This window comes from Natrix helvetica, assembly GCF_964273705.1.
Source record: "Natrix helvetica genome assembly, chromosome: W".
Taxonomy (NCBI): Eukaryota; Metazoa; Chordata; class Lepidosauria; order Squamata; family Natricidae; genus Natrix; species Natrix helvetica.
In genome coordinates this window covers 65,221,388-65,248,646 of record NC_138555.1, presented here as the reverse complement: position 1 = coordinate 65,248,646, position 27,259 = coordinate 65,221,388, and the positions used below count along the sequence as shown (strand labels likewise).

The 27,259-nt window shown below is 47.9% G+C and overlaps 2 protein-coding genes across 2 annotated transcripts in view; both read right to left on the bottom strand.

The window, feature by feature from the left end:
* LOC309400806 (ataxin-2-like protein) overlaps positions 1-26,989 on the bottom strand; it is a 31,793-nt gene extending 4,804 nt beyond the window's left edge. The window contains exons 1-20 of the mRNA XM_081969494.1: positions 25,680-26,989; positions 23,867-23,903; positions 23,036-23,092; positions 22,410-22,481; positions 21,954-22,104; positions 21,724-21,848; positions 20,965-21,056; positions 15,972-16,172; positions 14,259-14,434; positions 9,927-10,031; positions 9,611-9,808; positions 9,028-9,117; positions 8,345-8,409; positions 7,949-8,220; positions 7,396-7,465; positions 7,156-7,302; positions 6,956-7,025; positions 6,638-6,825; positions 6,423-6,552; positions 6,215-6,336 (exon numbers count right to left, since the gene is read on the bottom strand). Of these exons, the coding sequence (XP_081825620.1) occupies positions 6,215-6,336; positions 6,423-6,552; positions 6,638-6,825; positions 6,956-7,025; positions 7,156-7,302; positions 7,396-7,465; positions 7,949-8,220; positions 8,345-8,409; positions 9,028-9,117; positions 9,611-9,808; positions 9,927-10,031; positions 14,259-14,434; positions 15,972-16,172; positions 20,965-21,056; positions 21,724-21,848; positions 21,954-22,104; positions 22,410-22,481; positions 23,036-23,092; positions 23,867-23,903; positions 25,680-25,900 (2,589 nt within the window). The 5' untranslated portion in view covers positions 25,901-26,989. The remainder of the gene's footprint in view (positions 1-6,214; positions 6,337-6,422; positions 6,553-6,637; positions 6,826-6,955; positions 7,026-7,155; positions 7,303-7,395; positions 7,466-7,948; positions 8,221-8,344; positions 8,410-9,027; positions 9,118-9,610; positions 9,809-9,926; positions 10,032-14,258; positions 14,435-15,971; positions 16,173-20,964; positions 21,057-21,723; positions 21,849-21,953; positions 22,105-22,409; positions 22,482-23,035; positions 23,093-23,866; positions 23,904-25,679) is intronic.
* LOC309400800 (uncharacterized protein) lies at positions 426-6,192 on the bottom strand. Its single transcript, XM_081969489.1, has 2 exons — positions 3,697-6,192; positions 426-2,658 (listed from the first exon to the last, which is right to left on the bottom strand). The coding sequence occupies exon 2, from the start codon at positions 1,969-1,971 to the stop codon at positions 649-651; it is 1,323 nt and encodes a 440-aa protein (XP_081825615.1). The 5' UTR covers positions 1,972-2,658; positions 3,697-6,192; the 3' UTR covers positions 426-648.
* Positions 26,990-27,259: the final 270 nt, after the last annotated feature.

The following is a 27,259-nucleotide window of genomic DNA, read 5'->3' as shown; positions in this document are numbered from 1 at the left end:
TCCTCAGTTCTGCATTTCAATTGCAGAAAACACTCCCCACCCCCTCAATTTGATTTATATTAATACCCAAATCAAAAGTAGTTGCAAAGCAGCATCTTGTTTAATTCCTAAATCGCCTTCCCCCCAAATAAAGCATGCAAGGATTAATAAGTTTGTCCCTGGTGCTTCAATTCCGTAACAGCAGTTTCAGGAACCGAGATAGACAGAACATCACTTTAAAAGCAATATTCCTTTTCCTGCCACCTATAATGTCAGTTGGTCTTACCTGAACTGCATGTCTCGAAGGTGGCGTGGGAGCAGTCACATATGGGTATTAACACAGCCCTTTTGCCCTGGAGGCTGAGGTAAATCTTGAGGCCACACCTCCATACCTCCTCTGACCTCCCAGATTAACCGATGGTCGTAGCAAAGAACCTGGAAAAAGGAAGGGACAGATGAGAAACACACACATCCTTCCTGCCTGGTTCCTGACTGACCGCTGAGCTAACTCAGGCCCTTGGCGCGGGGCGCCCTAACGGGGGGGAAGTGACTGCTCCCACGCCACCTTCGAGACATGCAGTTCAGGTAAGACCAACTGTCAGTCTCCGAAGTGAGGCGTGGGAGGAGTCACATATGGGACATACCAAAGCTAGATGTCCTTGGGAGGGATTACTGGGCCTGAGCCCCACGAGAGTCTAAGACTCCCTGCAGAACCCTCCTCCCGAAGGCCGCATCCGCGGAGGCATACGCGTCTAGTCGGTAATGCCTGATGAAAGGCGATGGGGAAGACCAAGCGGCAGCCCTGCAGATCTCCTCGAGGGGAGCCTGAGTAGCCCAGGCCGCTGAGGTGGCCGCACTCCTGGTGGAGTGTGCGGTGATGCCCCCTGGAACCTGAAGACCTCGTGCCTCGTAGGCTTTGGAAATGGCTGCTCTGATCCACCTGCTAATGGTGGCCGGAGAAACCTTGGCTCCTCGGGTGGAATGCTGAAAGGAGACGAAGAGGGCCTCTGAACGCCTGAAGGGCGCCGTGCGCTTCAGGTAGATGCGCAGGGCTCGTCTGACATCCAGCCGGTGCCAGGATCTTTCTCTATCCCTGGACGGCTGAGGACAGAAATCCGGCAGGAATATCTCTAGTCCTCTGTGGAACGGGGAGTTGATCTTGGGCATTAACGTGGGATCCAGTCTGAGGACGACCCGGTTCTCCAGGAAGGAACAGAGGTCCGCCCTGCTGGATAGAGCGTTGAGCTCGGAAACTCTCCTGGCTGAAGTGATGGCAACCAGGAAGACGACCTTAAGGGTCAGGAATTGGAGGGAGACCTCCCTCAAGGGTTCAAAGGGTGCCTCCGTTAAAGCCTGGAGGACCGTGGGAAGGTCCCAGGTAGGGAAGCGATGGACTACGGGGGGCTTCAGATTCGCCGCTCCCTTAAGGAAACGCCTAAGGACCGGATGTTGTGACAAAGGCGGGGAGTCCACCACCCCCAGGACCGTGGAAAGGGCAGAGACCTGCCTCCTGAGGGTGCTGGGAGCCAGACCCTTCTCTAGGCCTTCCTGTAGGAAGTCCAACACCTGGGGCACAGAGGCCGAAGTCGGGGCAAGACCCCTTGCTTGGCACCAGTCCGCGAAGGCGGCCCAGGAGGAGTTGTAAATGCGAGTGGTGGACTGCCTCCTGGATGCGACGGTCTTGACCTCCGCGGAGAAGTGTGCCCCTCTCAGTTGTTCCCGCTCAATCGCCAGGCGGTCAGCTGGAGCCACTCCGGGTCTGGATGTTCCAGGGACCCCTGGTGAAGGGACCCCTCCCCCAGTGGAAGCTTCCAGTGGGGGGCTGAGGACAGCTCCACCAGGTCTGCTAGCCAGGGGCGGCGTGGCCAGAAGGGGGCCACTAGAACCATCTCTGCTCTCTCTGTCACTAACTTCCTCGGGAATGAGGGGAAGGGGAGGGAAAGCGTAGAGGAGGCCGGGCGGCCATCTGCAACGAAGAGCATCCATGTCCATGGCGCCTCTGGACGGGAACCTCGACACGAAGGTCGGTAGCTGGGCGTTCGTTGGAGTTGCGAAGAGATCCACCGTCAGGCATCTGAACCTCTCGCAGATCTGCAGGAAGATGTCGTGGTGGAGCTGCCACTCTCTGTTGTCGACTGTCTCCCTGCTGAGCCAGTCCGCCTGCTGATTCTCTGTCCCCGAGATGTGTTCTGCTCTGATGGATCGGAGGTTCCTCTCTGCCCAGTTCCCCAATCGGAGGGCCTCGTCGCGTAGAGCCTTGGAGTGGGTGCCTCCCTGTCTGTTCACGTGGGCCTTGGCTGCCACGTTGTCCGTTAGGACCAGGACATGCTGGTCGGTCACCGAAGCCCTGAAGTGGCGTAGAGCCAGATGGATGGCCCTCAGCTCCAACCAGTTGATGTTGTTGCGTAGGTCAGTTGGGGTCCAGCGGCCCTGGGCTATCTGGGCCTCCAGGTGAGCTCCCCAGCCGAACAAGACTCGCGTCCGTCGTGAGTACCTTCCTTACTGGTTCTCTGAAGAGTGACCCCTTGTCTAGGGCTGGGGTCAACCACCAACAGAACGATAGGAGAACTTGGGGTGACACCCGGACTTTGAAGCTGGTGTCGCTTGTCCCAGCTCTCTGGTGTGGGAGCAGGAACCACTGGAGCTCCCTGGCGTGGAGACGAGCCCAAGGCACGATCCCTATACAAGAAATGAATTTCCCAAGGAGCCTGGAAAGAAGAACTACAGGAACAGAGCGTAACTTGCGAATCTCCTGAACCAGCTGGATGATGCTGTCCCTATGCTCCCGGGAGAGGAAGACCTCCCCAGACACTGAATCTATGATGGACCCTAGGTGTTGGAGGCTGGTAGTAGGGGCTAGGTGACTCTTCTCGAGATTGATCGAGAACCCCAGGGACCTTAGCGTGTCGATGGTGAGACCCAGGTCCTGCCTCGCCGTGACTGGCGACCTGGCTAGGACTAGGATGTCATCCAGGTAACAATGGAGACGGACTGGCAAGGAACGAAGGTGACCCGCGGCCGCGGCCAGCACCTTGGTAAAGGTCCTGGGAGCCGAGGCCAGCCCGAAGGGGAGGGCTCTATACTGGAAGTGGTTGCCCTCGTGGGAGAATCTGAGGAATCTACGATGTTCAGGGGCGATTCTGATATGTAAATAAGCTTCCGTGAGGTCGATGGAAGCCAGGAAGTCGCCCTGCCTGATGCCCTCTAGGATGGACTTCAGCGAGGCCATCTTGAACCTACGGTAGACCACTCTGGAGTTGAGCAGTTTAAGGTCCAAGATGGCCCTCCACCCCCCTGAGCTCTTGGGGACCAGGAACAGGTTCGAATAGAATCCAGAGCCCTTCTCCCCCTCTGGTACTCTCTCTATAGCCCTGATGTCTAACAGGTGCTTAATGGCCTTGGCCATCAGGGCCCGCTTGGCCGGATCTCTGGAGGAGGCGAAGGTGCGGAATCTATTCGGGGGTTGCGAACGGAACTCCAGTTGGAGCCCGAGCCTGACTGTCTGGAGGACCCACTCGTCCGAGGTGATGCGATCCCAGGCATCCGCAAATAAGGAGAGGCAACCGCCAATGGGGTGATACCCGCAAGGATCACTTGGACCTGCGGAAAGGACGGCCGCCCCCTCCTCGAAAGGGCCGCTTGCCCTGCTGCTGACCTCTGAATCTGTCCCTAGAGAACTGTCTGTCCCCCTGCCTGTGGAACCTGGAAACCGGGTACCTCTGATTCTGGAGTTCCATGTCAGGCGGGCGGTAAGGTGCTCTCCTGGGGTACGGGGCCGGTCGGTGTTCTGACCTCCTGGTCGTGGACGGGAAGACCTTCCGCTTGTTCTTGTCCTCCACCAGGATTGGATCCAGTGACGAACCGAACAGCTTGTCCCCGGTGTAGTCGGCTCCTGCCAGGTGCCATTTAGCTCGAGACTCCGCCTGCCAGTGGCGTAGCCACAACAGGCGCCTGGAAGCTACAGAGGACGACAAAGCTCGAGAGGCATACTTAACTGCATCCAGCGTGGCGTCTGCCGAGAACTGAGTGGCTGCCAGCACCTTGGAGATGTCTTGCAGTAAACGCACCTCTGTGGCCGAGGTCCTGTCTCTCAGTTGTTCCAGCCACAGCACTGTGGACCTGTTAAAAAAGGAGGCGGATGCAGCCGCCCTAATGGCCCAGGATATTGCCTGGAAAGACTTACGCAAGATCATTTCCGCCTTTTTGTCCTCTGCCTTGAGGCAGTTGGCAATATCTCCAGTCACCACCGCAGAGGCAGAAGCCAGGCTGGCAACTGGCGTCTCCACCGAAGGCACCTGCAGAGCTTGGGCGAAGGTAGAATTGAGATTATAGAATCTATGCTCATTGCCCCCCGGGTTAGGAAAAGATCCTGGCTTAACCCACTGGGATTTAAGCACCTCTAGAAACATCTCTGGAGTAGGGATCTCCTCCTTTTCCACCTGGGGTCTGTGGAAGGGCCCCTTCTTAATCCTCCCGCTGGTGCTGGGGGTGGCAGTCGTAGGAGTGGACTCTGGGGGAGGGTCCAGATCTGCTGTGGCCCTGGCCTTACGGAGTAAGGAACTAAAAAGGGAGAGGGGAAGAGCCAGGTAATGTTAGGAGCATCGGGGGCCTGGGCATCTTCATCCTCAGAGAACCCCACCTCCTACAACTCCCCCTCCTCCAAATCCGAAGCCTCACTGGCCGTGGAGGGGGAGGATGACCTGGACTCTCTGTTGGAGGTGTACCTGGGGTGATCTTGATGACCCCTGGACTGGTCCCGGGAAGGCCTACTTCTGGCACCTTGTGACTGGTGCTTCATCCCCGAGGCAATCCCCTGGGCTATGGCCCTGGCTAGCACCTCCTGGAAGCTATCAGGAAGCTCTGGGAGAGAGGGGTGCAGCTCTGGGGGTAGCAGCGGCTCCCCTGGATCAGGGGCCTGCGGTGCCAGTCGGTGGCTAGGCTGGCTGGAGACCCTGCGCCCAAAGGGGTCTGGTCTGGTCTCAGGAGGATGGTCAGGCGATAGGGGGGGCGACATGGAGCTACGCCCTCTTCCTGAACCCTCTGTAGGGCCAGGGAGGGCCACCTGGACCTCCTCCAAGGCCGGGAGCCTGCGGGGGGAGCAAGATCTGGAAGGTGAGGGGCTGATGGTAGCCCTGAATCTCCTGGAAGAAGCCCTGGTTTCCCGAACCTCTTTCCCAGAGGTTCTGTTCTTATGGGCCCTGGGGTGGCCTTTCTTGGCAGGGGACCTCCCTCTGGTGACTGGGGGAACCTTCCTGGAGGTCCCCTCGCCGGGATCCGCATCCCCTGTGGATCTGGTCCTTGCCCCCCCGCTCCTTGCCGCCTCCGCCATCGTACTCACGGTTCTGCTGGTCACCAACCTCCTCTCTGTTAGCCGGCTTCGACTGTGGGCCGAATTCCCTACAGTCCTCTTCTCTGCCGCCGATCCGCGGCCCGAATAGCCGGCAGGCACCAATCCACGGCCCTCCCCGGATTACCGGCAGAGTTTAGGCCCTTTGAAGCCTCTTCCGGCTTCGGTGGTGCCTTCTGAGCGCTCTCGGCGTCTGTAGGAGGAAGCCGGTCACGCGCTCAGTCACGTGCTCAAGATGGCGATTCAAGATGGCGGCTGCCGATCTGCGGCCCGATCTCCTGTAGCTGGGGAGCGTTGGGGTGATCCCAGCCAGATCCCCGATCCTCCTAAGGTCTTCGCTCGTCTTCTGGGCGCCGGGAGCTGATCCACGCGCTCCGCGTGGCGCGGGAGCTTCTTCCCCTTTTTCGCGACCGTCCGGCCGCTTGGGGAGCGCGCGCTAGCAAGCGGCGAGGCTCTGCGCTAGCCGCGCTGAGCACGGTAGAGGAGGGGTGTAGTATCCAGCAGCGAGGGAAAAAATGGTAAGAAGAGAAAAAGGAAAAAGCAAAAATCTGCAAGCAAAAAAACCTAAGTCTTCGAAGTGAGGGAGAGTCAGGAAAAAACACTCCTTCTGGGCCGAAGGCTGAGGTTAATCTGGGAGGTCAGAGGAGGTATGGAGTTGTGGCCTCAAGATTTACCTCAGCCTCCAGGGCAAAAGGGCTGTGTTAATACCCATATGTGACTCCTCCCACGCCTCACTTCGGAGACTTTCTAGAGCTTCGAGGATTATGGTGCTCTAGGACCAAGTTCAAACATAAAATCAAATAGCAAAGGTGTTGAGTGCCAAGACAAGCATTAAGTGTCCCCTATACAGTAACCCCATACTTGGCTCCTCCCCCTCCCTCCAAGTACCTGCACAGGGCTGGGGGCGGCATGTTGTGTTTGCTGCTGGTTGCCCGTGGGTGTGGTAGCTGGTTGAGGCTGATGCGGATGCAGCTGTGTGGCATGATGGGAATACGACTGATGCACTGTGGCTGGGGAGAGAAGCAGCAAGGAGCAGTCAACAAGGCAACGGGAAGGAAGGAAGGAAGGCTCAGACTTCAGCTAACAATAAAGGTACCATAAAGAGTTTGGGGCGTAGGTTGTTCTGCCGGAGGATACTGTGGAGTAGATGATGAGACGATAGCTTGGGGGTGACTGCCAGATGTCATCATACGGGGGTTACTCTGCAGCATGGGGGCAAACACAGGCTAGAGGGAAGGAAAAAGTGAGAAAATATGAGTAAAACAGATAATCACACACATCTGTTTTCCCTTGAATAGTCATTGTACCCACCTGCGAGGGATAGTGGGCCATGGGCTGCATCATAGTAGGCTGTCCTGTGAACTGCTGGGCATTGTAGGAGATGTATGAAGAGTATGGAGTAGCAGCTACCAGAGGGGGCCCTGCAGCCGCTGCTGCTTGCATAATGGGAGGAGCTGAGGTGGGCTGATGCTGGTCTGAACGCTGGGGAGGTAGAGACCCTGTCCAGGAAAAAGAAATGGGTGAAGAAAAGCCATTTATATTCTTGTTTTTTCTCCAAGTGGCAGAACAGTTGAGCCTTCCAGGCAAATTTTCCATGATCAACGAGCCTCTGGCCAAGAATCTCCTCACCTTTACCTCGGTATTTCCCCTGCTGTCCAGGCACAGAATTGGAAACAGGATAGGGGTACATCTGAGGTGCCTGCAGAGAATAGCAGCAAACTAATTAATTCTAATGGTATCCTTACTACTATGCCTGATATGCTTTGTAAAGAACCAATAATTTGCAGTGCAAAGATAGGACCATTCAGGTATCATTCTTTCCACCTCACCTGCACAGTTGGGCTCATGTGAATCTGTGGGATGTAAGAAATATATTGTGTGGTGTAAATGCCACTTTGCCCTGGGGTAATCACTGGGATGGAGGGTGTAGAATGGGTGCGTGGCCCCGGTGATGTAGGTGTACTTGTTGATTTGTTCTGGGAAAAAAGCAAGTTAAGAGATTACTGAATGTGTTGTTATCCAAAAACCCAGCCCGTGAACTCACACTAGCCCCAGAGCTAGTTACGCACCACAGAAAGAAGTGTCTTTAAGGGGTTGAATTCTTTTGCATTAGGATTCAATGTTGATTTCTTCACTTGCCTGGATGGGAGTACAATGTAAATGAGACAGGAACACAGACAAACATGCAGCAGTCTTATCTAGAGGTAGTCCTCGACTTACAATAGTTCATTTAGTGACCTTTCAAAGTTACAATGGCACTGAAAAAAGTGACTTATGACAGTCTTTCACACTTACGACTATTGCAGTATCCTCATGGTCACGTGATCAAAATTCAGACACTTGGCAACTGACTCATATTTATGACAATTGCAGTGTCCTGGGGTCATGTGATTACCTTTTGCGACCTTCTGACAAGCAAAGTCAAAGGGAAAACCAGATTCACTTAACAACCCTATTACTAACTTAACAACTACATTAATTTGTTTAACAACTGGGGCAAGAAAGGTTGTAAAATGGATCAAAACTCACTTAACAAATGTTTTGCTTAACAGAAATTTCAGGCTCAATTGAGGTCATATAAGTCGAGGACTACACCTGTACTCAAGTTTCCCACAGACTCACTCTGACACAGGACCATCTTCCTTGTCCTCTGCTTCCCCTTTACCCAGAGAACTGGCTGTCTGGGTCTGGAATTCCATGCCCTCAGAGGATCCTTTCTCCTTCTTGCTGCCTTCACAGAAATCTAGGCTGGGTTTGGGAGACTCTTCGGACACTTCACACGAGCTGCCTATCCCAACCAACATCTCTGGCAGTTTGTCTTTTACTTTCCCTTCAAGAGACTCCTTTGGCAGGAAAGGGTCATGGGTGGCCTCTGGAGAGGAGCTGGGCTGTAACTAGGAAGAGACATGAGGTAAGCAACTGTGGTCAAAAAAACTGCTTTTATTTTATGTTTCTATTTTAAAAGAGCTCAATGTTTTCCTCCTTTTCAAACAAAGGGGAATAAGAGAATGTGCTCACCTTAAACTGGGCTCCAAACTTCCTCAACTCCTCAAGCTGATTTCTCTTCTGCTCATTTTGGAGACCTAGAGCAGTGCAATTGCCACAAGTTAAGAACTCAAAACCTTGAAGAGCATTTTAGTATCAATCTCCAAGTTCTGTTAAGTCTTCTCAAATCTAGTACTAATATTAAATGGGAGTAATTGAGGATTATGGGAGCTGTACTCCTATAAATCCAGATGGTATTGGTTTCAGGTGGCCAACTAAATTATATGCACCTGGTAAGGTTTTTTACTTAGCAGTGATTATTCAATTTTGTAGTTATATTCCACTTTTCTGAATGAGCAAGGTGATGTTATTTTTGGGGTGGGGTGGGGGAATAATCAAGTCTTCCTTCATTTATCTGCAGAACAATCCTATAAGTGACACTGAGATGAAGGAGGTGGCTCAAAGTCATCTAGTGAGTTCTGAGTTTGTTAATTAACTATTTAGTTCATTACATTTAGAATAGAATACAATTTTTTATTGGACAAGTGTGATTGTGTACACAAGGAATTTGTCTCCTTGTGTGTAGACTCTGCCTGACTTGGCTCACAATTTTAAAAAACAGCAAAGTGCAAAATATATCATATAAAATATACACAGCAACTCCAATCTGACATTTAGAGTAACAAGCAAAAAACTCAGAGTCAAAAGAAACAAACCTTTGCTAGTCTGTTTGACCAGGTCTGAGGGCCCCATAACTTCTACACTCCTGCCAGCTTCTTTGGTGGGAGAGCTAGGCACCTCTTTAACTGGAAGAGAAAGGAAAGAGTCAGGAGGCAAAACGTATGCTATGTTTTACATCCAGATACCTGGCAAGGAAAGAGGAACAAAAGCTTGAAATGCACCTGGAAAGTATGGCAACTTCCCAAAGAACCTCACCGTTTATTCAAATCCCCTACTCTCCTTCCGACAGACAAGAATTTGTTTACTATCTTAAAACATTTTCAAGTGATCAAACCTATCAAGTATTTAAAAACTGTAAAATCTCAAATATTCTTCTTACTAGGGTAAAACAGGAGGGAAGAAAAAAACAGAGAAGTTTACAAGTCAGCAATCTTTCCAGGCAAAAAGCTTCAAAAATCTAAACAAAGTCCTCAACATTTTTGAGGTTTTGTGCAGCACATCTGGGACTCTCTGGCCAGCTAATACCTATAGGTTGCTTTGTTTTAGGTCCATCCTTAGTTCCTTCTTTGTTGATTGGCAATAAACAAAACCTGCTTTATTCCCAGTTTAAGTACTTACCTTCAACAGCAACTACTGGGATAGATGCTGGGACTTTAGGTGAAAGTGGGGTCAGGGAAGCACTCGATTCCATGGTAGTTCTTGACTCAGAAGGTGATGCAGGAGAAATAGGGGTAGCTGGTCCGACAGGGGGATCTTGGGAAGAGAGTGTAACAGTTGAAGCAGACTTCAGTGAACGAGGAGCATAGAGACGGCCCACTATACAGTACAGTAAGAGCAAAGATGCATTACATTAGGGCTAATATGTGGAGATTTTTTTAAAATCAAGGCTCTCACAAAAAAAGACATCAGATTTGCTGCTTATTCTTTCTTATACCTGTAGGAGATGTAGCAGAGACTTCCATGGGTCGGCTGGTCGGGGAAGACATATTCTTGGCCCCTCGACTGGGCCGTTGAGACTTTGGAGATGTTCTAGATGGACCTAAAACAAAGCAGCCATAGGTGGTGATGAATCAAACCAGATACAAACAAAAAACCCAAAATGTTCCTTTGACATTTATGCCTCTCCCTTAACTAGCAAACAATGAAAATTCCATCATGCCAATGAAAATTAGCAGCCATCTAGTTGTAATTGGCATTTACAAATTGATCAAGAAATTTAAAATAAGTGAATGGCAATTAAGTCAATGCACCAACAGGAACCCTTGTTCCACGGTGACCTATCTACAAGAGGCAAACTACAGGCAGTTGAGTTAGGAATGTGTTGTGGCCCAGCAGGATCCATTGGAGCTGCTGAGGGACTCAGATAGCGACAAACCCTATCAGTCGGCTATGGAAGAGATGGAGGACCCTGGGCAGGGTTCAGACCCAGAGCAGGGACCAGAGGGGCTGGTTGGCCACCAGGAGGTGCCTGAGGCATGGAGCAGTGGGGAAGATCAAAGGGAGTTTGTCCCTGAGGCAAGATTAAGAACGGCAGAGAAACAAAGGCAACAGCTGCTCCAGAGACAAGCTCCTAAGAGATAATTAAGCTCAGGTGGTTGTGGCGTGGCCTCTCCCAATAAGAAGGGACTTTGGGAGGAGGCTTTTTGCAGGACACAACTGTTCATAGTAATCTGGAGAACTCCTTGTCTGATCTGCCTTTTGTTTTCATTTGTAACAAGCTGGAGAAGCTCTTGTCTGTATCTGTTGGAGTCTGGGTTGCTGCCAACATCTTCCCTGTGAGTCATGTTTGGGCTACCAGCCAACAAGATTATAGTACTGTCAATAAAGTGTGGCAAACAGCTAAGCCTGTGTCGGTGTTCATTACCGGATGGAGGGGGATCAGAACAGAATGTAATGGAGCCTACCCATTCCATTCGTAGCCGGAGGCTTCGTGGGAGTGAATCTCATACCTTAAACGAGATCACTCACTGCTTTCTGCTAATGTATTTGCTAATCACATGCAGTTTGTTAACTGCATGAGGTATTTCAGGGTGAGTAAAGCCATGGGGGAGGGGGGTAGTGGTGGAACAGGCCACCTGCTTAAGACCACCCAAGGCCTCCCTGACCCACTGAAATACCTCATGCTCCCCCCCCCCTCCGCCAACCTGCCACGCTGGGTCACTTACCATGTGAAGATCTAGCATGTTATCTCTTCTCCAGCCTCTCAGCCACACACACCCCTCTGGAGCTCCATTTTGGGCTGCAAAGTGCAGGATGAGGCCTGTGCACACCAAAACGGAGCTGCAGAACTCCATTTTGGGCTGCAAAGGCTTTTTGCACAGCTGGCAAAAGGCTTTGCAAATGGTAAAGCTTTGCTGTTTCAGGCCTTCCCTCCATTTGCAAAGCCTTTTGCTGCAGATCTCATCCAGGCTTCCGTTTGCAGAGAAGAGTCCTAAAGTACCATGAGACCACAAGAGATCTAATCTCATGTTATCTTACAGTACTTTTACACCTCCATTCTCTGCATACTCACCGAAGGCCTGAACCACCAAAACAGGCCAAGAAAGCGAAGGATGTCTAGATCTTCGCAAGGTGAGTGCAGTATCCACAGGCCTAGTGCCTATGAAGACCCAGGCTGTTGAGGCTTCAAATCTAACTTCTCCCCATTTGCACTACAATCCTTCCTTTCTTCTTCACTCCTTCAATTTAGAATCCATTTTTGTATCCCGCACACCAGGGATCCTCAAAACTACGCCCTGCGGACCGGATTTGGCCCGCTGACACAATGTATCCGGTCCGCGCAGTGGTGGGATTCAGCACCCCACCCCCGCCCCACCACTCCCACCCACTCCTCGCATGGCTGGCTTTTCCTGGCTGACTGGGGCCGGGGAAGAGGTGCCTCACCTGCCGCAGCTGCCAGAAGGCCTGGTGGGACAGCCAGGAACTCCACAGCTGACCCTCCAAGAAATAGGCATGGTGGCGGCAGCACTTGCATCAGAAGCAGGCAGAGGCAGGTGAGGCACATGATGCGGATCACACGCCTGCTCCATCCCATGTGGTTGGGACAAGACACATGGTTGCCCAACGCACCCAGCCCACGGGACCGCATTCCTCTCCCCTGTGCCTCTGCCTTCGGCTACTGCTCCCACTGCAGGCGAAGACAAACCCTAACCCCACCTCCATTTGCTCTTCTATGAGACTTTTCTTTCCTGACAGAAAGATGAGAGAGAGAGAGAATGGAATGGAATTCAGCAAGGTTTCTCTTCCCCACCCCCATTTGCTCTTCTAGCATACTTTTCTTGAGATAGGGGGGGGGGGAGGAGACATGTTGATTGTAACCTCCTTGGTGCTGAGAAGAATTGCTGCAAAACTGAGTTTTTTGAAGTGGACCACTAGACTCATGAACAACTTAATGATATAGTAGAAAGAAAAGTCAAACAAAAGCAAATAAAACACCCCCAGGGGGAAAACAAATTAAAGTTTAATTTGTGTGTATTATTTAATGAACTGCTACATTGGCCACGCCCATACAGTCACATGGCCACCCACCTATGCCCACCTAGCCAGTCCAGCCCCCCAACAGTCTGAGGGACCATGAAGTGGCCCCGTTCAAAAAGTTTGAGGATCCCTGCCATACACTATAAACTGTGTCACTTCAACTTTAGTTATATGTGTTTTCTTTACCTTTCAATGCTACTACCCTTCCTTTCATTGTTATTGTTCTCCAGAGAACACGCTAATCTCGTCCTTCCATTTTTCCCCCTAGTGATGGTTTGATACACTTTGTGCTTTCAACCTGTCCATACCATTCATCCCACCCTGCCCTTCTACTCATCAACTTACAGTAGCTTTCTATCTTGGTAGCTTGAACCAGATTGATACAGCAATGAAGACAGAAGATAGTCATTTCCTCATTCAAGCAAGTAACCCCCTCCCTAAACCTAATTTGTATCAGTGGTGCAAGTACTCCTTGCTTTATGACCATTTGTTCAGCAACCACTCAAAGTTACAACAGCACTGAATGAGTGGTAGTTATGACCATTCTTTAAGGTTATGGTTATTGAAGTGCCCCCGCAGTCATATGATCAAAATTTGGGTGCTTGGCAGCTCAAATGCATTTACCACTGCACCATGCACTTCAACTTCACCCACAGGTCTTACCCCACACCTCTCTGCCCATTTTGCTGCCCTGCACCCCCCTCCCCCCTCCAGTGTCCTCAGCTGACCTTTGCCATCATCTTCCCCCTGCTGCTGCTGAGGTGCTAAAGGACAGAGATGGAGAGGAGTTGAAGGGAATGGAAGCACAACAAGGCAGTAGCTTGAGGTCTTTGTCTAATGACTACAACTGGGACTACCAGAATTGTGATTGCTAAGTAATGCAGTTACCTGATTTTTGCCTAATGAGACCATTTGGTTATCAACAAAAATTCAAGTCCCAATTAATGTTGTTAAGGGAGGACTGCTTGTAATTGTTACTAGTACTTCATTTCTTTCTAAATAATTTAAAATCTTGTGCTCTTGTGGAGAATGTAAGAATTTTTGCACAGTATGTATGTAGAAAAATGTCTTATCTCCTCATAGGATCTCTATACCATTAGCCAATGGTTTCTGAAGAACCCCTTCAACCCAACTGTTCCCCAATTGACTTTTTACTGCTGTCATCCATTCATGTTTTCCCTCAGGTTGCCTATGTCAGTTTTGGCTATCACATGATTTTCTTTTTTGCTGTCATCTTCTACAAGCACTCTCTTCAACTTTCTCAATCTCATTTCAAAATGCATTTCCCTTACAGTAGTGTTTCTTAAAGTGTACTCTTAAAACCCCTGGGGGTCCCCCAAAACCCTTGTCAGGTTTACTTGAAATCAAAATTATTTGCCAGCCTACGTTGAAAAAATACAATATTAAAATCCCATCAATCATGAATAATCACAGGTGTAGCATATGTATCAGCATTAATTTTTAATATGATAAATATAACATGCACAAAGAAAAGCTCTTTTGAGGTTCTCCGCAACTTTTTAAAATGTGAAAAGATCCTTTAGACAAAAAAGTTTAAGAATCACTGCTTTACAGGAAAATGTAAAGCAGAACTTCCTTACTGTGACTTTTCATCCTAGCCGTGACCACTTAAAATTACATCATAATAGAGGCAGGATTTTGGAGGGGGGGAGTGATGTGAACTTCCAGTCACATGGGCCAACCTTCACCAAAGCTTTTCTGCCTGTTAAAGTAACCGTTTCAAACCATTCCAGTATTTCCCCTTTAAGCCTGAGATCCTCAGCCTTACCTCCATTGATACCTCGTTGCTCTGGAGCAGAGCCAGTGTTGCTTTCTGAATGATGTGAACTCCCACGGGGTGGCAAGGAGCCCATGCCTGGCCTCCCTCCTCTAGAACTACTGCAGCGTATGCCTCCTCTGGAACTTTCTCTGACACGTTGGGGAAGTGGGATATATTTTCCCTCTCTGTAAAAAGAAATAGCTGGGTAATTTCTAAGAACAATAAAGGAAGAAACCACAACAACTTTCCTCATCCGAGAAGCTGAATGCAAAATTCAAGGGAACATATGAAGCAAAAAGCCAGTTTCTTAGTCACAGTGGGACCTTAAGGTTATTTCCTCCCCGTCCTGTGAGGTTCCAGGAGAGATCGCAACTCTCCTGCAGAGCCCCGGGGCTTTTTTCCTCTATGCCACATCGAGAGAAGAGACAGCCTAAGATGGCTGTCACAAAGCCAGAGACAGCTTAACATCCAAGAAGAGTGCTGGTGTGGATTTGGTGAACAATGTTCGGAACTGGGTGAGAAGAGTCCTTTTTAATTCCAAGTGTAACCCCAAAAGAATATTCAAGAAAGAGAGACTAATAATTATTTTTAAAGTGGCAGCGACCTAGCTACTTTGAGCAAAACTTTAGAACTTTGAAATATAAGACAAAAGAATTAAAGGAAGAAAATAAAAAAAAAATTGTTAAAATACAGACGATTGGATTTTTAAAATGGACAGGAGTTGGAGTTGGATAGGCATTTTAAAATGCTGGAAATATTTATATAAAAAGCTAATACCACATTTAAATTTTGGAGTATTACAGTAAAATTGTATAAAGAAGAGTAAGATTGAAATCTGATTTAAGAGTGCCACCTGCTGGCAAAGGAAGGTACGACATAGCCCCAAAATCCTGGAAAAACTTGACTTAGGGAAATTCAAGTATGAGATCAAGAAACCTTAATTACTAAATAGACCCCTAAAAGCTTCAAAGTAAGATTGAATTGGCAGAGGGAGTTATGAAGGTTCATTGTTGGACTAACTAGAGGAACAGATGATTAATTTAATTTTGGGATACAAAGTCTCTTGGACATTGGATATCGAATCATTTGAGAAGTAGCTTTAGGTTATCAGTTATGGAGAGCTCTCAGCTGGATTGCATGTGGATGAGGGAGATCCCCAGCTGGTAAGCATGATTTCTGGCAGCTCTCAGTCGTCCTCCCCGTCCCTATCCCCCCCTTATATAATAAGAATTATATAATTATATAACTTGTAAAATATAACTAAGGTGAACATTGTTTTATTTGTTTTAAAATTTGATTAGAAAGGGGATATTTTTGAAATATAACAGTGGCATAACAAAAAATTAGAAAGGGGAACAATGAAAGATTATAATTCAATATAAATATGTGTATTACTATTAGAATTATATAAGTCTGTTAAACATAACAAATATGATTATTGGTATTTTATCTGTAGTAAAAGCCGTGAAATCAAGAATATGGAGATTGGCATATTTCCTCCCCAAATATATAGGGTAAATTAGCCACAATTAGTACTTGTTTTATACTAGAGGCATATGTCTATCCAAAGGTTATTTTGTGTTAGTTTTGAATCATCCTAACAAATGCTGCCTGAGCTATGCAGAATAGCTAATATACCAATTATAAAATAATTGATATCATTGGTATTAAAATAGATTTAAATACATATTTGCATTCATTTCACCAATGCTGCAAATTTACCTGGAAGCCAAACTGGGGCTGTCTCTTCCAGACACTTGTCTTTGCACTGAACTGTGCTTCTCTTCTTCTGTGCGCCCATCATCATTTTCCATCGCAATACGCAGTCTATACTGTGGGCTTGACTCGATTTCTCGTGCCAGCTGTGCAGCTCTGGCCTCTCGTTGCCGAAAAGCCTCTGTGTTATCTTTTTCAAGAGGGACTCTTATCATGAAAAATTGGGCCATTGGAAGAGGGGGGTAAAGGAAATACAGCAAATAAATTCTACTGATCTATCCAAAACAACAAAATAGACTTGTTTTATTGTAGATGCACCAACACCTCTTAATTTGTAAAATGGTAAAAAACATCTCAGATCCCAACAGTTCCAAGTTTTTGATTGAACTTCCTAGAGTTTGTACATTTCAGATCCAGAACTAATTACAACTAATTTATTGCATAAATCCACACATTGCCTTTTGGGCAAAATTGAATTTGGTTGGTGACATGCTACTGCAGGTATTGGTGACATACTGGCCAAAATGTGCCCAAACTGACCAGTAGAGTTCTTACCATTAACAGAGACAACAGATGGTAACACAATTTGCTCCTTCTTTCAATAAAAAGGTGTTATGTGAAAGCGTTAAATGACGAAAGGCATAACAGGTACATGAGGTCATTAGCTGACCATGAAACATTAAGATTCTGATTCGGAATATAAGAGGAAAATAAATTAACCGAAGGAAGAAAAATAGGTATGCTGTATTTGTGAAACACACACACACAAAAAAGGGGGGAGGGGTAATGTAACAGATCTGATTCTGTGAGGTGTTGATGGATATGTGTATGAAGTGAAGATGCATATTTAATTATGAACAAAAGAACTAATATGTCAAATTGGTGCTGTACTAACATAAAACCAAAGTTAATGAATTTTGGAAAGAGTACTTAAAAATTTAAATGGGAATGACATCATAGTCATAGATATGAATGTACATGTACTTTGATCGTAGACAGTGCCATTTTGTAGTCTGAGACTCTAAAGCCATGATGGCGAACCTATGGCACGCGTGCCAGAAGTGGCATGCAGAGCCATTTCTCCTGGCACGCGGAGCCATCTCCAGTTCCTCTTCCGGGTTCGGGCGCAGCAGCCAGCTGGTCTTGACACGCATTGGCGTGTCAGAAAGCAGAAGTGGAGCCGCCCGGTGCGCATGCGCATGCTAGGAAAATGATCTTTTTGTTTCCAGGGTGCACATGCGTGTCGGCCATTTGGTGATCTGGTTCCTGGCACGCATGCACACCAAAAACCAGCAACAGGAAGAGCAACGGCCACGCGTGCCCAAAGACACAGAGCGGGGTTCCTGGCCATCGCTTCTTAGTAGAGCTGTGGTCGGGGCTTCCCTCCCTCCCCCGCCTGAGTGGGCTTCTTGCATAGAAGCAACCGGGCAGCCACCGGCTGGAAGCAGCAGCACAACAGTCACCGTTACCAGGGGCGAAGGGGTGGCGGTGGCGAGAACGGGCGACCGCCGCCCCTTTGTCTCTTCCCCAACAGCGGCTGTTGCGCTTCCGCTTTCAGCCGGGATGCTGGCGGAGGAGCTGCTGGCGGGGAGGCGAGCTACCTGCATAAAAACGCCACCGAGGGTCTGGCAGAATATATCCCGGCTGGAAGCGGCAGCGCTCCGTACCACGGATCCTCATCAGAGCTGCAGGCTGGAGCTCTGAAGAAGTCTGCTCAGGCGGGGGGGGGGGACGCCTGGGACCGCCCGTCCTTGCCATCGCTACTCCTTTGCTGTTGTGCTGCTTCTTTCAGCCAGGATATATTCTGCCAGACCCTCGGCGGTGTCTTTATGCGGGTAGCTCACCTCTCCGCCAGCAGCTCCTCCGCCAGCATCCCGGCTGGAAGCAGAAGCGCAACAGCTGCTGTTGGGGAGAGGATGAAGGGGCGGTGGTCGCCCGTTCTCTCCACCGCCACCCCTTCGCCCCTGGTAACAGCAGCTGTTGTGCTGCTGCTTCCAGCCGGGACGCTGGATGAGCTGCTGGCAGGGAGGCGAGCTACCCGCATAAAGACACCGCCAAGGGTCTGGCAGAATATATCCCGGCTGGAAGTAGCAGCGCTCCGGACTGCAGATCTTTATTAGAGCCGCGGGCTAGAGCCGTGCAAGCAGCCCGCTCGTGTGGGGAGGGAGGGAAACCCTTGCCCATGCTTGCCGCCGCCACCCCCTCACCCCCAGCGGCTGTCACAGTGCTGCTTCTGGCTGGGATGCTGGAGCAGCCAGAAGAAGGAGAAGCTGCCGTGGGGGAGGTGGGCGGGGCAGACACCAATTGCAAATGCTTCTCCCCCAGTGCAGTCCAAGAGACAGCAAAGAGCCTCAGGAGGGTGGGGGAGGCTGTTTTCACCCTCCTCAAGCTCCTTGAAAGCTTCTCGAGCCTGGGGAGGGTGAAAAACGGGTCTATCGCTTGCCAAAAGGGAGGGGTCACACGCATGCGCAGGGCGTGTTTGCGTGCATGCGCAACGGGGGGGGTCGCACGCATAGCATTATGGGTATGGCACGCCTGCGTACAACCCCCCTGCGCTCCCCCCGCTTTTGGCACGGGAGCCCAAAAAGGTTCGCCATCGCTGCTCTAAAGGAAAAATTGAATGACCACTGCCTGTTACACATAAATGGCAAATATTACAGCCAGGAGATAATACTGTTCACTTTAGGAGTATATCCCTAAAGGAGGAGACACGGATAGGAAAACATTGAAATTTATAAATACTGATAAAAAAGATGGGTAATATATAGCCTACTACAGTGGTGTCAAACCCAAGGTCCGTGGGCCAAATCTGGCCTGCAGTGTGCTTAGATCTTGCCCATGGGGCCAGCCTAGAAATAGCAAAGGACCGGCCCGCAGTGCCTCTGCTAGCAAAAACCAGGTTTGGCCACCAGAGTGCTGCAGGCCATCCAGGCCCAAAATGGGGCTTCCGGAGTGCTGCAGAAGGCCTTCCAGGCACAAAACGGGGTCTCCGGAGTGCTGCAGGAGGCCGTCCTTGACTCAGGTGGTTATAAAAAGGACAAAAGGTAAAACATTTTACCTTTCAGGCTTGCAGGGTTCTGCTACTATAGCCTATGTCAATAACTTATAGTTCTAGTCTTTCTATGGAGTCAGTTTCTTGATCTGCTCTCTCTCTCATAAGGTGATCAAGTAGATCAAGTAAGTATTAATAAAACAAAATCACAGAAATGTACGCCTATTTTTATAAGTGTATAAAACCATGCATGTGGAGGTGCGGTCCCATGTCATGCCCACCCGGCCCTCCAAGGTCAAACACAACCCTGATGCGGCCCTCAATGAAATTGAGTTTGACACCCTTGGTCTACTACATCTGCTAAGAGGAATACATGTTTATTGAAAGTTAGCGACTCAGACTTATATACTGCTTCATAGTGCTTTACAGCCCTCTCTAAGCGGTTTACAGAGTCAGCCTATTGCCAACAATGTGGTTCCTCATTTTAGCATCCTCGGAAGGATGGAAGGCTGAGTCAACCTTGAGCCAGTCAGAATTGAACTGCTGAACAGCTGGCAGCAGTAGTAGTCTGCAGTACTGCATTCTAATCACTGTGCTAAGGCACTTTGAATGTAGATGTTTGAATGTAGTAAAGCAAAAAAAGAATGAACGAGCAGACTTAATACAAAAATCAGAAATCAGTATGAAAGTAGTACACTGAGGTAGCTTAGGCAATATTCGGTCTATAAGACACACAGACATTTTCACCCTCTTTTGGGAGACAAAAAAGTGTGTCTTATAGTCCAAAAAATATGGTACATTGATGTATAGAGACAAAAAAAGCAAGAGTGGCTTGCAAGCATAGAAAGGTTTGAAGATCGAACGGTGACTATATTTTAGAGTTACATTTTCTTTTATTTCCTGCTTTAATGTTTTTGTCCATTACTCCTTCTTTTTATGTTTTACATAACACTGCCTAGTACAAAAATAAATAACAATTGTGTACACAGACACATGTATATATTGAATATGTGTATGTCTGCGCGCACACACACATATTCATATTCCCCCTCCCATCTTTAATTGGATCATAACATTTGGCTTGTTTAACATATTTGTTCTTAGTATATGTATATTTATCTTTGATGAATTATAAGACGCCCAGAGTTAAGATGGGCAGCCAATAAACTTTATAAATAAATAAGCAAGCAAGGAAAAATCAAGTACAGGCTTCTGCTACTTCGGTATACTGTTGAATTTAGGAGCATAACAAAAACTAGTAATGTAGTGAAACAAGCTGTATATTAACTATATAAAGTACAACTGAATTGGTTAGTGGTCCAAAGTGACCATCTTGCATGAGCCCTAATATTCACTGCATTTGGTATTTACTAGATTTATATTTCCTGTATTTTGTGCAACTCAAGAAGATGTACATAATGCTCTCCTTATATTTTCCCCATAACAGCCCTGTGAGGTGAATTGGGCGAGAGTGTATTTCTGCCCCAAAGTCATCCAACTGGCTTCCATTCCAAGAGAATACTAGAATGGTCTCTCAGTTTCTAGTCCAGCACCTAAACTAAATTGAATCATGGAGTCCACCCTCAAGTGCAGATAATGCAAAGGTACCATTGTTATTATAATATTCCAATGGACATGTCTCATCATGTAACATTCACTGTTTCTGCTATCAAATATTTTCTAAAGTAGCCACCAACAGCCTGTAATAAACAGGTGGAACTGAGGATAGAGAAAGGATGAAACTATTCACAAATACTGACATTCAAAGGGTTCAGATGATTACCTCTGAATTGTCTTGACAATCAGTTTACTCTTCTTTATCCACTGATTTCTGCCAACTAATCAAAGTCCTGGTATGTTAACCAACTCTCATTTATTAAGTGAAAAAGAAAGAAAAACAAGCTAGACTCTACTTTAATTGCCTACCAAATGATATCCTTGTCATCAACTGCTTTACCCCCCCAACCTAAACACACATATATACACATGGCTAAATCATTAACTTACGTATATGATGAGAGACTGCTATCATACGTTGTCTTCACACCATAATTGTCCTCGTTGAATTTGAACATCTCATTTGGGTCCCAGCCATTAGACTGAAATCACAGATAAATGCTTTAGCACCTTTGCTGCAGTGGTGGGTTCCTCCCGGATCGCACCGGATCGCGCGCGCTCCCTTTCAGCGCTCCACCTGGCTTGCGCGCTCCCTTTCAGCGCTCCACCTGGCTTGCACGCTCCCTTTCAGCGCTCCACCTGGCTTGCGCGCTCCCTTTCAGCGCTTCACCTGGCTCTCGCGCTCCCTTCCGGCGCTGAAACCGGAAGTACAGTTTTGCCCGGCCCTGGCGAAGCAACGACGCCTGTCTGCGCTCCACCAGCTCGGCTGGGAACGGAGATGTTTCCTCAGCGGAGCGGAGCGCCTGAAAAGTCTTTTCAGGTGCTCCGCTCCGCTGAGGAAACATCTCCGTTCCCAGCCGAGCTGGTGGAGCGCAGGCAGGCGTCGTTGCTTCGCCAGGGGCGGGGCAAGACTGTACTTCCGGTTTCAGCGCCGGAAGGGAGCGCGAGAGCCAGGTGAAGCGCTGAAAGGGAGCGCGCAAGCCAGGTGGAGCGCTGAAAGGGAGCGCGCAAGCCAGGTGGAGCGCTGAAAGGGAGCGCGCGCGATCCGGTGCGATCCAGCAGGAACCCACCACTGCTTTGCTGTAACAAAGCTTAGTGAAGCAGCTTTAAATAAATCTACTGAGGACTCAAGCCTTATCAGTTACTCACCATATCTGATTCTAAGTCATAATCATCATTGTTGCTATCTCCCCCTTCCCAGCGTTGTAGTACTTTCTCTTTGTGCTCTCCATTTACTTTAGAATTCATGGCAATGGCAGAATCTGTGAACTTATCTAAGACACATGACAGAAAGAAAGGTCAGGATAGAAAGGATTAAAGTTCTCCCTTATGCCTCCCTCCCATCACATCTCAATTCTGTTATTTTAAGGCTGTATTACCTTTGGTGGCGTAGTTAAAATCAACATTGCGGAAGTGCACTAATATGACATCAGCAGGCTTGAAAACCATAGTGTCTACAATATCCTCCCTCCTTGGCCCTACTGGCTGATTGGGCACCTTCTTGTGCACAGCATCCACAGCCAGCTCAAACTGTAAAAAAAAAAATCTTAATACAGGCTGCCTATTCCTACTATAGAAAACCACATAAAATCTGAAAACATGCCGTATCTCAATCCACTGGTCCCTAAGCACTATTTCCAGATATTCACCCTTGTCATCTCATAGTAACAGGCTGCTTAAGCAAACTTTGTATAGTCTGGGGAGAAAGGATGCTTCCTGTATCCAACATTCCAATATAAAATAAAGCTAAATACTTAAGTACAATTAAGGAATAAACTTCATTGAAACTGTTAGCTAACATTCTAACAAAACTAGTCAGCAAAAAAAGTATTTACCTTAGAACTCAGGGTCTTAAAAATTCCTTCAAATGTGCTTCCACTTTTTACTTTCACATCACATGTTGATCCCTGGGAAGAGAACCAAAGCAAAGGAATACTTTTTAAAAAGGATATGGGATACTTCAAATTGCAAATCGAAGCATCACCCCCCAACACACCTATAATCAATTTATTTGGAAGGCTGTTAAAATAAAGCAAAATAAACTGAAGAAATTCAAGAGAAAACCCTGACTCATTTGCACAATGCTTAGCACAAACCATTCTTAAGGCACATAGCCATGAGACCCAGAAGGGGAAACCGCAAACTGCAGGCATCCCACCTTCCTTTGGTTGAGAACCTTGCAATTTTTGCATTGTCTACCATTTTAAAATCAACCCAAAATAGCTGGGACTAAAATTCTTAACGTGAGGATCTGAGTTCAAAGAATAATGTAAATCAAATTACAACATGGATCAGTATATCATGTGAGCAATGCCTATATAAAACAAATGCTCAATTCTTGCAGGACAACCACATGAAATCAAAGTATTGAAAGAAATCCCATCATGTACCTTCCACCCTATAAACATGCACCTGTATGTCTATCTTTCCTACATTCTTAATTTATCACCAGGAGACTCACCACAACTGCTGTTAGAAAGTGCAGCATTCGGGAATTGTTATAAACACCCTCAAAACCCTGGGAGGAATGGAAAAATAAGTGTCACCACGCATCCATTGCCCAATGCTACAACATTCCCAATAATTAGGTAGGCAACTGAAAGATTGCAGAAAATGTATATACCTGTTGTAATAAATATAGGCCTAAATAACTATTATGTCATTTGTTTTTTCAGTAAGGAGCTTCGTTCATGAATCTTAGTATATAGGAGGCTTGGCACAGGTTCAAACTGTATTACTACTTCTCATAGAGTTTGGATAGAGGGTCTATAGTTGAAAATGAACATTATATTGGGATTTTCACAATTCAGTATCTAAAATTGAAGCATTCAAATATTTGTCACAAACTAAATCAAAATAATGTGGTTTATGATACAGGTCAATATGAAAAGTACACTTTTCTTTTTCAAAACAAAAATTGTGTCTTTCAGTGATTTAACTCCACTAATCTTAACAAAGTTGCAAATTTAGAAAAAATATATAATTATAAGCAGACTTTGCTGCACCTCAACAAGTCAAATGACATACTGAAAATCTAGAGGTAATTTAGCATTACAAATGTGAACTAAATCTATTACATGAAATTATTTTATTCCAGTTATTTTTTTATACTTGGCTACTGTTATAGGAATTGCACATAAAAGAAATATAATATAGCCATAAGAACTGAAGCCTACTAGCAGATATATTTATTGGCAAAGACTGATAGTAGAAACCTCAAATCTCTACAAGTTACACAAATCATACAGATGATTTGATATGACAATTCCAAATGGTTTATAGTACAACTTACAGGAGATTGTGGAGGTCCTTTGCCTGTACTCTGGCCCCTGAAAATAAATCAGGCACAAATGTAATTAATAATGCAAAATGTAAACTCTTTAAACCAATAGGGTACATTTGGTGCATAAATTCATCATTCCTTACGAATCCAATTCACATGAGTTCTCACCACTAACAAGCACCCCATACTTTACTACCAAAATAATTACGGTAAACAGACTTCCTAACTCAGCTAAGAAAGACATACCTTCCTTTCCACGGGCACAACTTTCTGACAAAGCAGTGCATGTACTCATCCTCTACAAACACAAAAGTAGATGTTGCTTCAATGGACACAAAGTGTTACTGGCAGATGCACCCAAGAATTTTATGTGTATGAAAAGAAGCTTAGAATGGATTTGCTTTGCCTCAAAGCCATGTTTTCTGAGCTTTCTACATTACTTTATCTAAATTTGGAATAACATTTTGCACAATTCATCAAAATTTCCCAGCCAATTTAAAATAAGTGGGAGATAACTAGGTAATTCAATCAGAATAGCAAAAGGAGCTCCTTATATTAAATATCCAGATGAGCTCCTTCATTGCTATGCTCTGCTTTCTGTCATAACCAGAATGATCACAAAAAAATACCCAACCCCTGGGAACACAGGACAGACAGACAGAAACCATGATCTTGTTCAACCTTATAAAACTGATGCATGGCTCAGCAGATGCTATTTAGTCCTGCTCTTTCTTAAACCAAAGATTTATGCTAGGCTATGAAATAAAATAAAAGAAAAAGAAAGAAAACAACCACCTTTAAGCAGCACACTGGGCAAAACTCATTTCTGGAAGGCATCACCACTCATATATACAGGTAGTCCTCAACTTACAACAGTTTGCTTAGTGACTGTTCAAAGTTATAATGACACTGAAAAAAGTGACTTATGACCATTTTTCACACTTATGACTGTTGAAGCATCGGCATTGTCACGTGATTTACATTCAGATGCTTGACAAGTAGCTCACATTTATCATGGTTGCAATGTCCCAGGGTCATGTGATCACCTTTTGCAACCTTCCCACAAGCAGTGTCAATGGGGAAACCAGATTCACTTAATAACCGTGTTACTAATTCAACTACTGCAGTGATTCACTTAACATGTGGCAAGAAAAGTGGTAAAATGGGACAAGACTCACTTAACAACATAAATTTTGGGCTCAATTGTGGTTATATGTTGAGGACTACCTATATAAGGAAGTTCTTTCAATTAAGCAGACCAAGACGCTGCAATGTCTGAAAGTAGTTCTGTTGGATCCATGGTTTTTCTGATGTCTTTTAATATTTTGTTTTGTACATTAGCGTGCAATTAAGTCAACCGAATTTACTTCAGAGAAAACATCGTTCCGATGCTCAATTGGCATCCGAAATTAATCCTGAAGTCTACTCCAGAAGGAGTGAAACTCAGCCCAGGAGGGATCATGGTCCCCCCCCCCCCAAAAAAAAAAAGAGAGAAGAGCCACACACATCCCTTCCGCAATCACACACACCAGAGATAGATGACTGGGGAAGATTCTAAGCGCGGTGGGGAGTGAGGGCAAGTCTAACTGTATCCGCCTTCCGGTTTCAGCAGGGCGTACACTGAGAAGAGCGGCACCCAATCAGTGGCAAAGCAGCCCAAATCCGCTAATCGGGTCTACACATACTTCCCGCACCCCGCCGAGTTCTCCCGTCAACGCTTTTGCGGTGGGAACGAAACAGTACCTTCCCTTTCGGTCTTTGCCGCCAGGATCCCTTCCTTTCCTTCGCTCACACAAACCAGCGCACTTCGGTCAAGCCTTACCTGGTGCCGCTTCCTCCAGGGGGGGCTCCTCCGCCGCTAACCGGGGGAGCCACCATTGTGTCTCTAGGTCCGCCCACGGCCCCGGGGCTGAGGTTCCCGTTGGGGCTGGCCGGGGGTGGGTTGGCTTTACGGGAGGCGGCGGTATTAGCGGTCGTAGGCGGCGGAGGGCCCGAGGAAGGCGCAGCAGGTTGAGGGGAGGGCGGCAGCGGTTGTTTCAACATGGCGCTGGCGGCGGCGAAATGCCCCTGCTCCTCAGCACGCGTTCAAGGCCGTAGAGTGAAAAGGAGGGCGGAAAAAAAGCGGAACGGAGGGGGCAAGGCAACCGAGACCCTTGCCCCGTGGGCGCGCGCGCGCCTCCCGGGCTTTCCCTGTATAAGCTGCCTCTAAAGCGGCAAGTTAAAAAAACAAGGCGAGGGTGGAGAAAAAAAGGCGATCAATCAAGCCAAGCCGCGGCAAGCCAAGAAACCCGGCTGTTTCAGACTTTAACTCCGCGATACAGGCAACGCCGTGCGTTCCTGCCGGCCCGCAAGACGGGCAGGCCAGCAGTCAAGGAAATGGAGAAGGATTAAATGCTGGGGGATGGGGGGAGGCTAGCAGGCGGACACGTTTCGCCTGCGCGCGTCAGTAAGACAAACGCCTAGAACGTGGGCCTCGATCCCATCTGCTGCTGCCGCGGGATGAGTCTTCCGGGAGGACGCGCACCGTTTGGCCGCTTTTGTTTCCCCTGCGTTAAAGCCGGCTCCTCGGGAAAGAGAAGAGGGGAAAATCTCGAGCTCCGCAGGCGCCGAGAGGGTAATGGCAAGCTCGCGGGGAAGGGGGAAAGAAGATGGAAGAGAGCGGGGCCGCAACAGAGAGGGGGGGGGAGAGGGAGGGGGCGGTTGTGATGTTGGCGCTCAGGGCCGCGACGCGAGCGGTCTCAAACCCCTTCCTGCCGGCGGAAGTGGACGGCTCTGTCCCCTATCAGGCTCGCGCTTGCTTGTGAAGTAAGAAGAGGGTGGGAAGGGCCACACGGATCCCGCTGGCCCGCGCGCACGAGAAATCAATCCGGTTGCTGCACAATGAGTCCCTGGGGAGGGCGGGGCCTAGCTCTGCGCCTGCGCACTTCGCGCGCCCTCCTGCAGCGCACGTTCGGTAGCGGTTCTTGCCGGCCGCCGCGCTCGCGCACTCTTCGCGTTAACCAACCGAGAAACGAAAGCGACCCCCTTCAGTTCTTTCACAGAGCTTTGGGGAGGAGGGGGGCGTTCCTCCTTTAATGGCTAAGACCAGTGCACATGCGTAAGAGGAAACAGGCCTGCGCCTGTCGTTGCCCTCTGATCGGTTCGCGCATGTGCGAAACGATAGGAAAGGAAAGGTCGACCAAGTGGAGCGCGTACAAATGGTAGATTGCGCATGTGTGGGAGACGAGAATAGCCAACACACCAAAATGCCCGGATGTTGGTGACCCGGTTTACCTCATTCTCAGTATGATCGCTTTGGCCTCTGTGACCTCAAGGGCAGTGTGTCTTAAGAAGGGATGATTGAAGCTTGATAGTGTGGAAAGTTATCACCCAGCCCTCTCCCAGAAAAATGAAATATCCTAG

Coding starts and splice junctions, on each gene's coding strand:
- LOC309400800 (XM_081969489.1), bottom strand. CDS start 1,971: ATGGACATGGATGCTCTTCGTTGCAGATGGCCGCCCGGCCTCCTCTAC.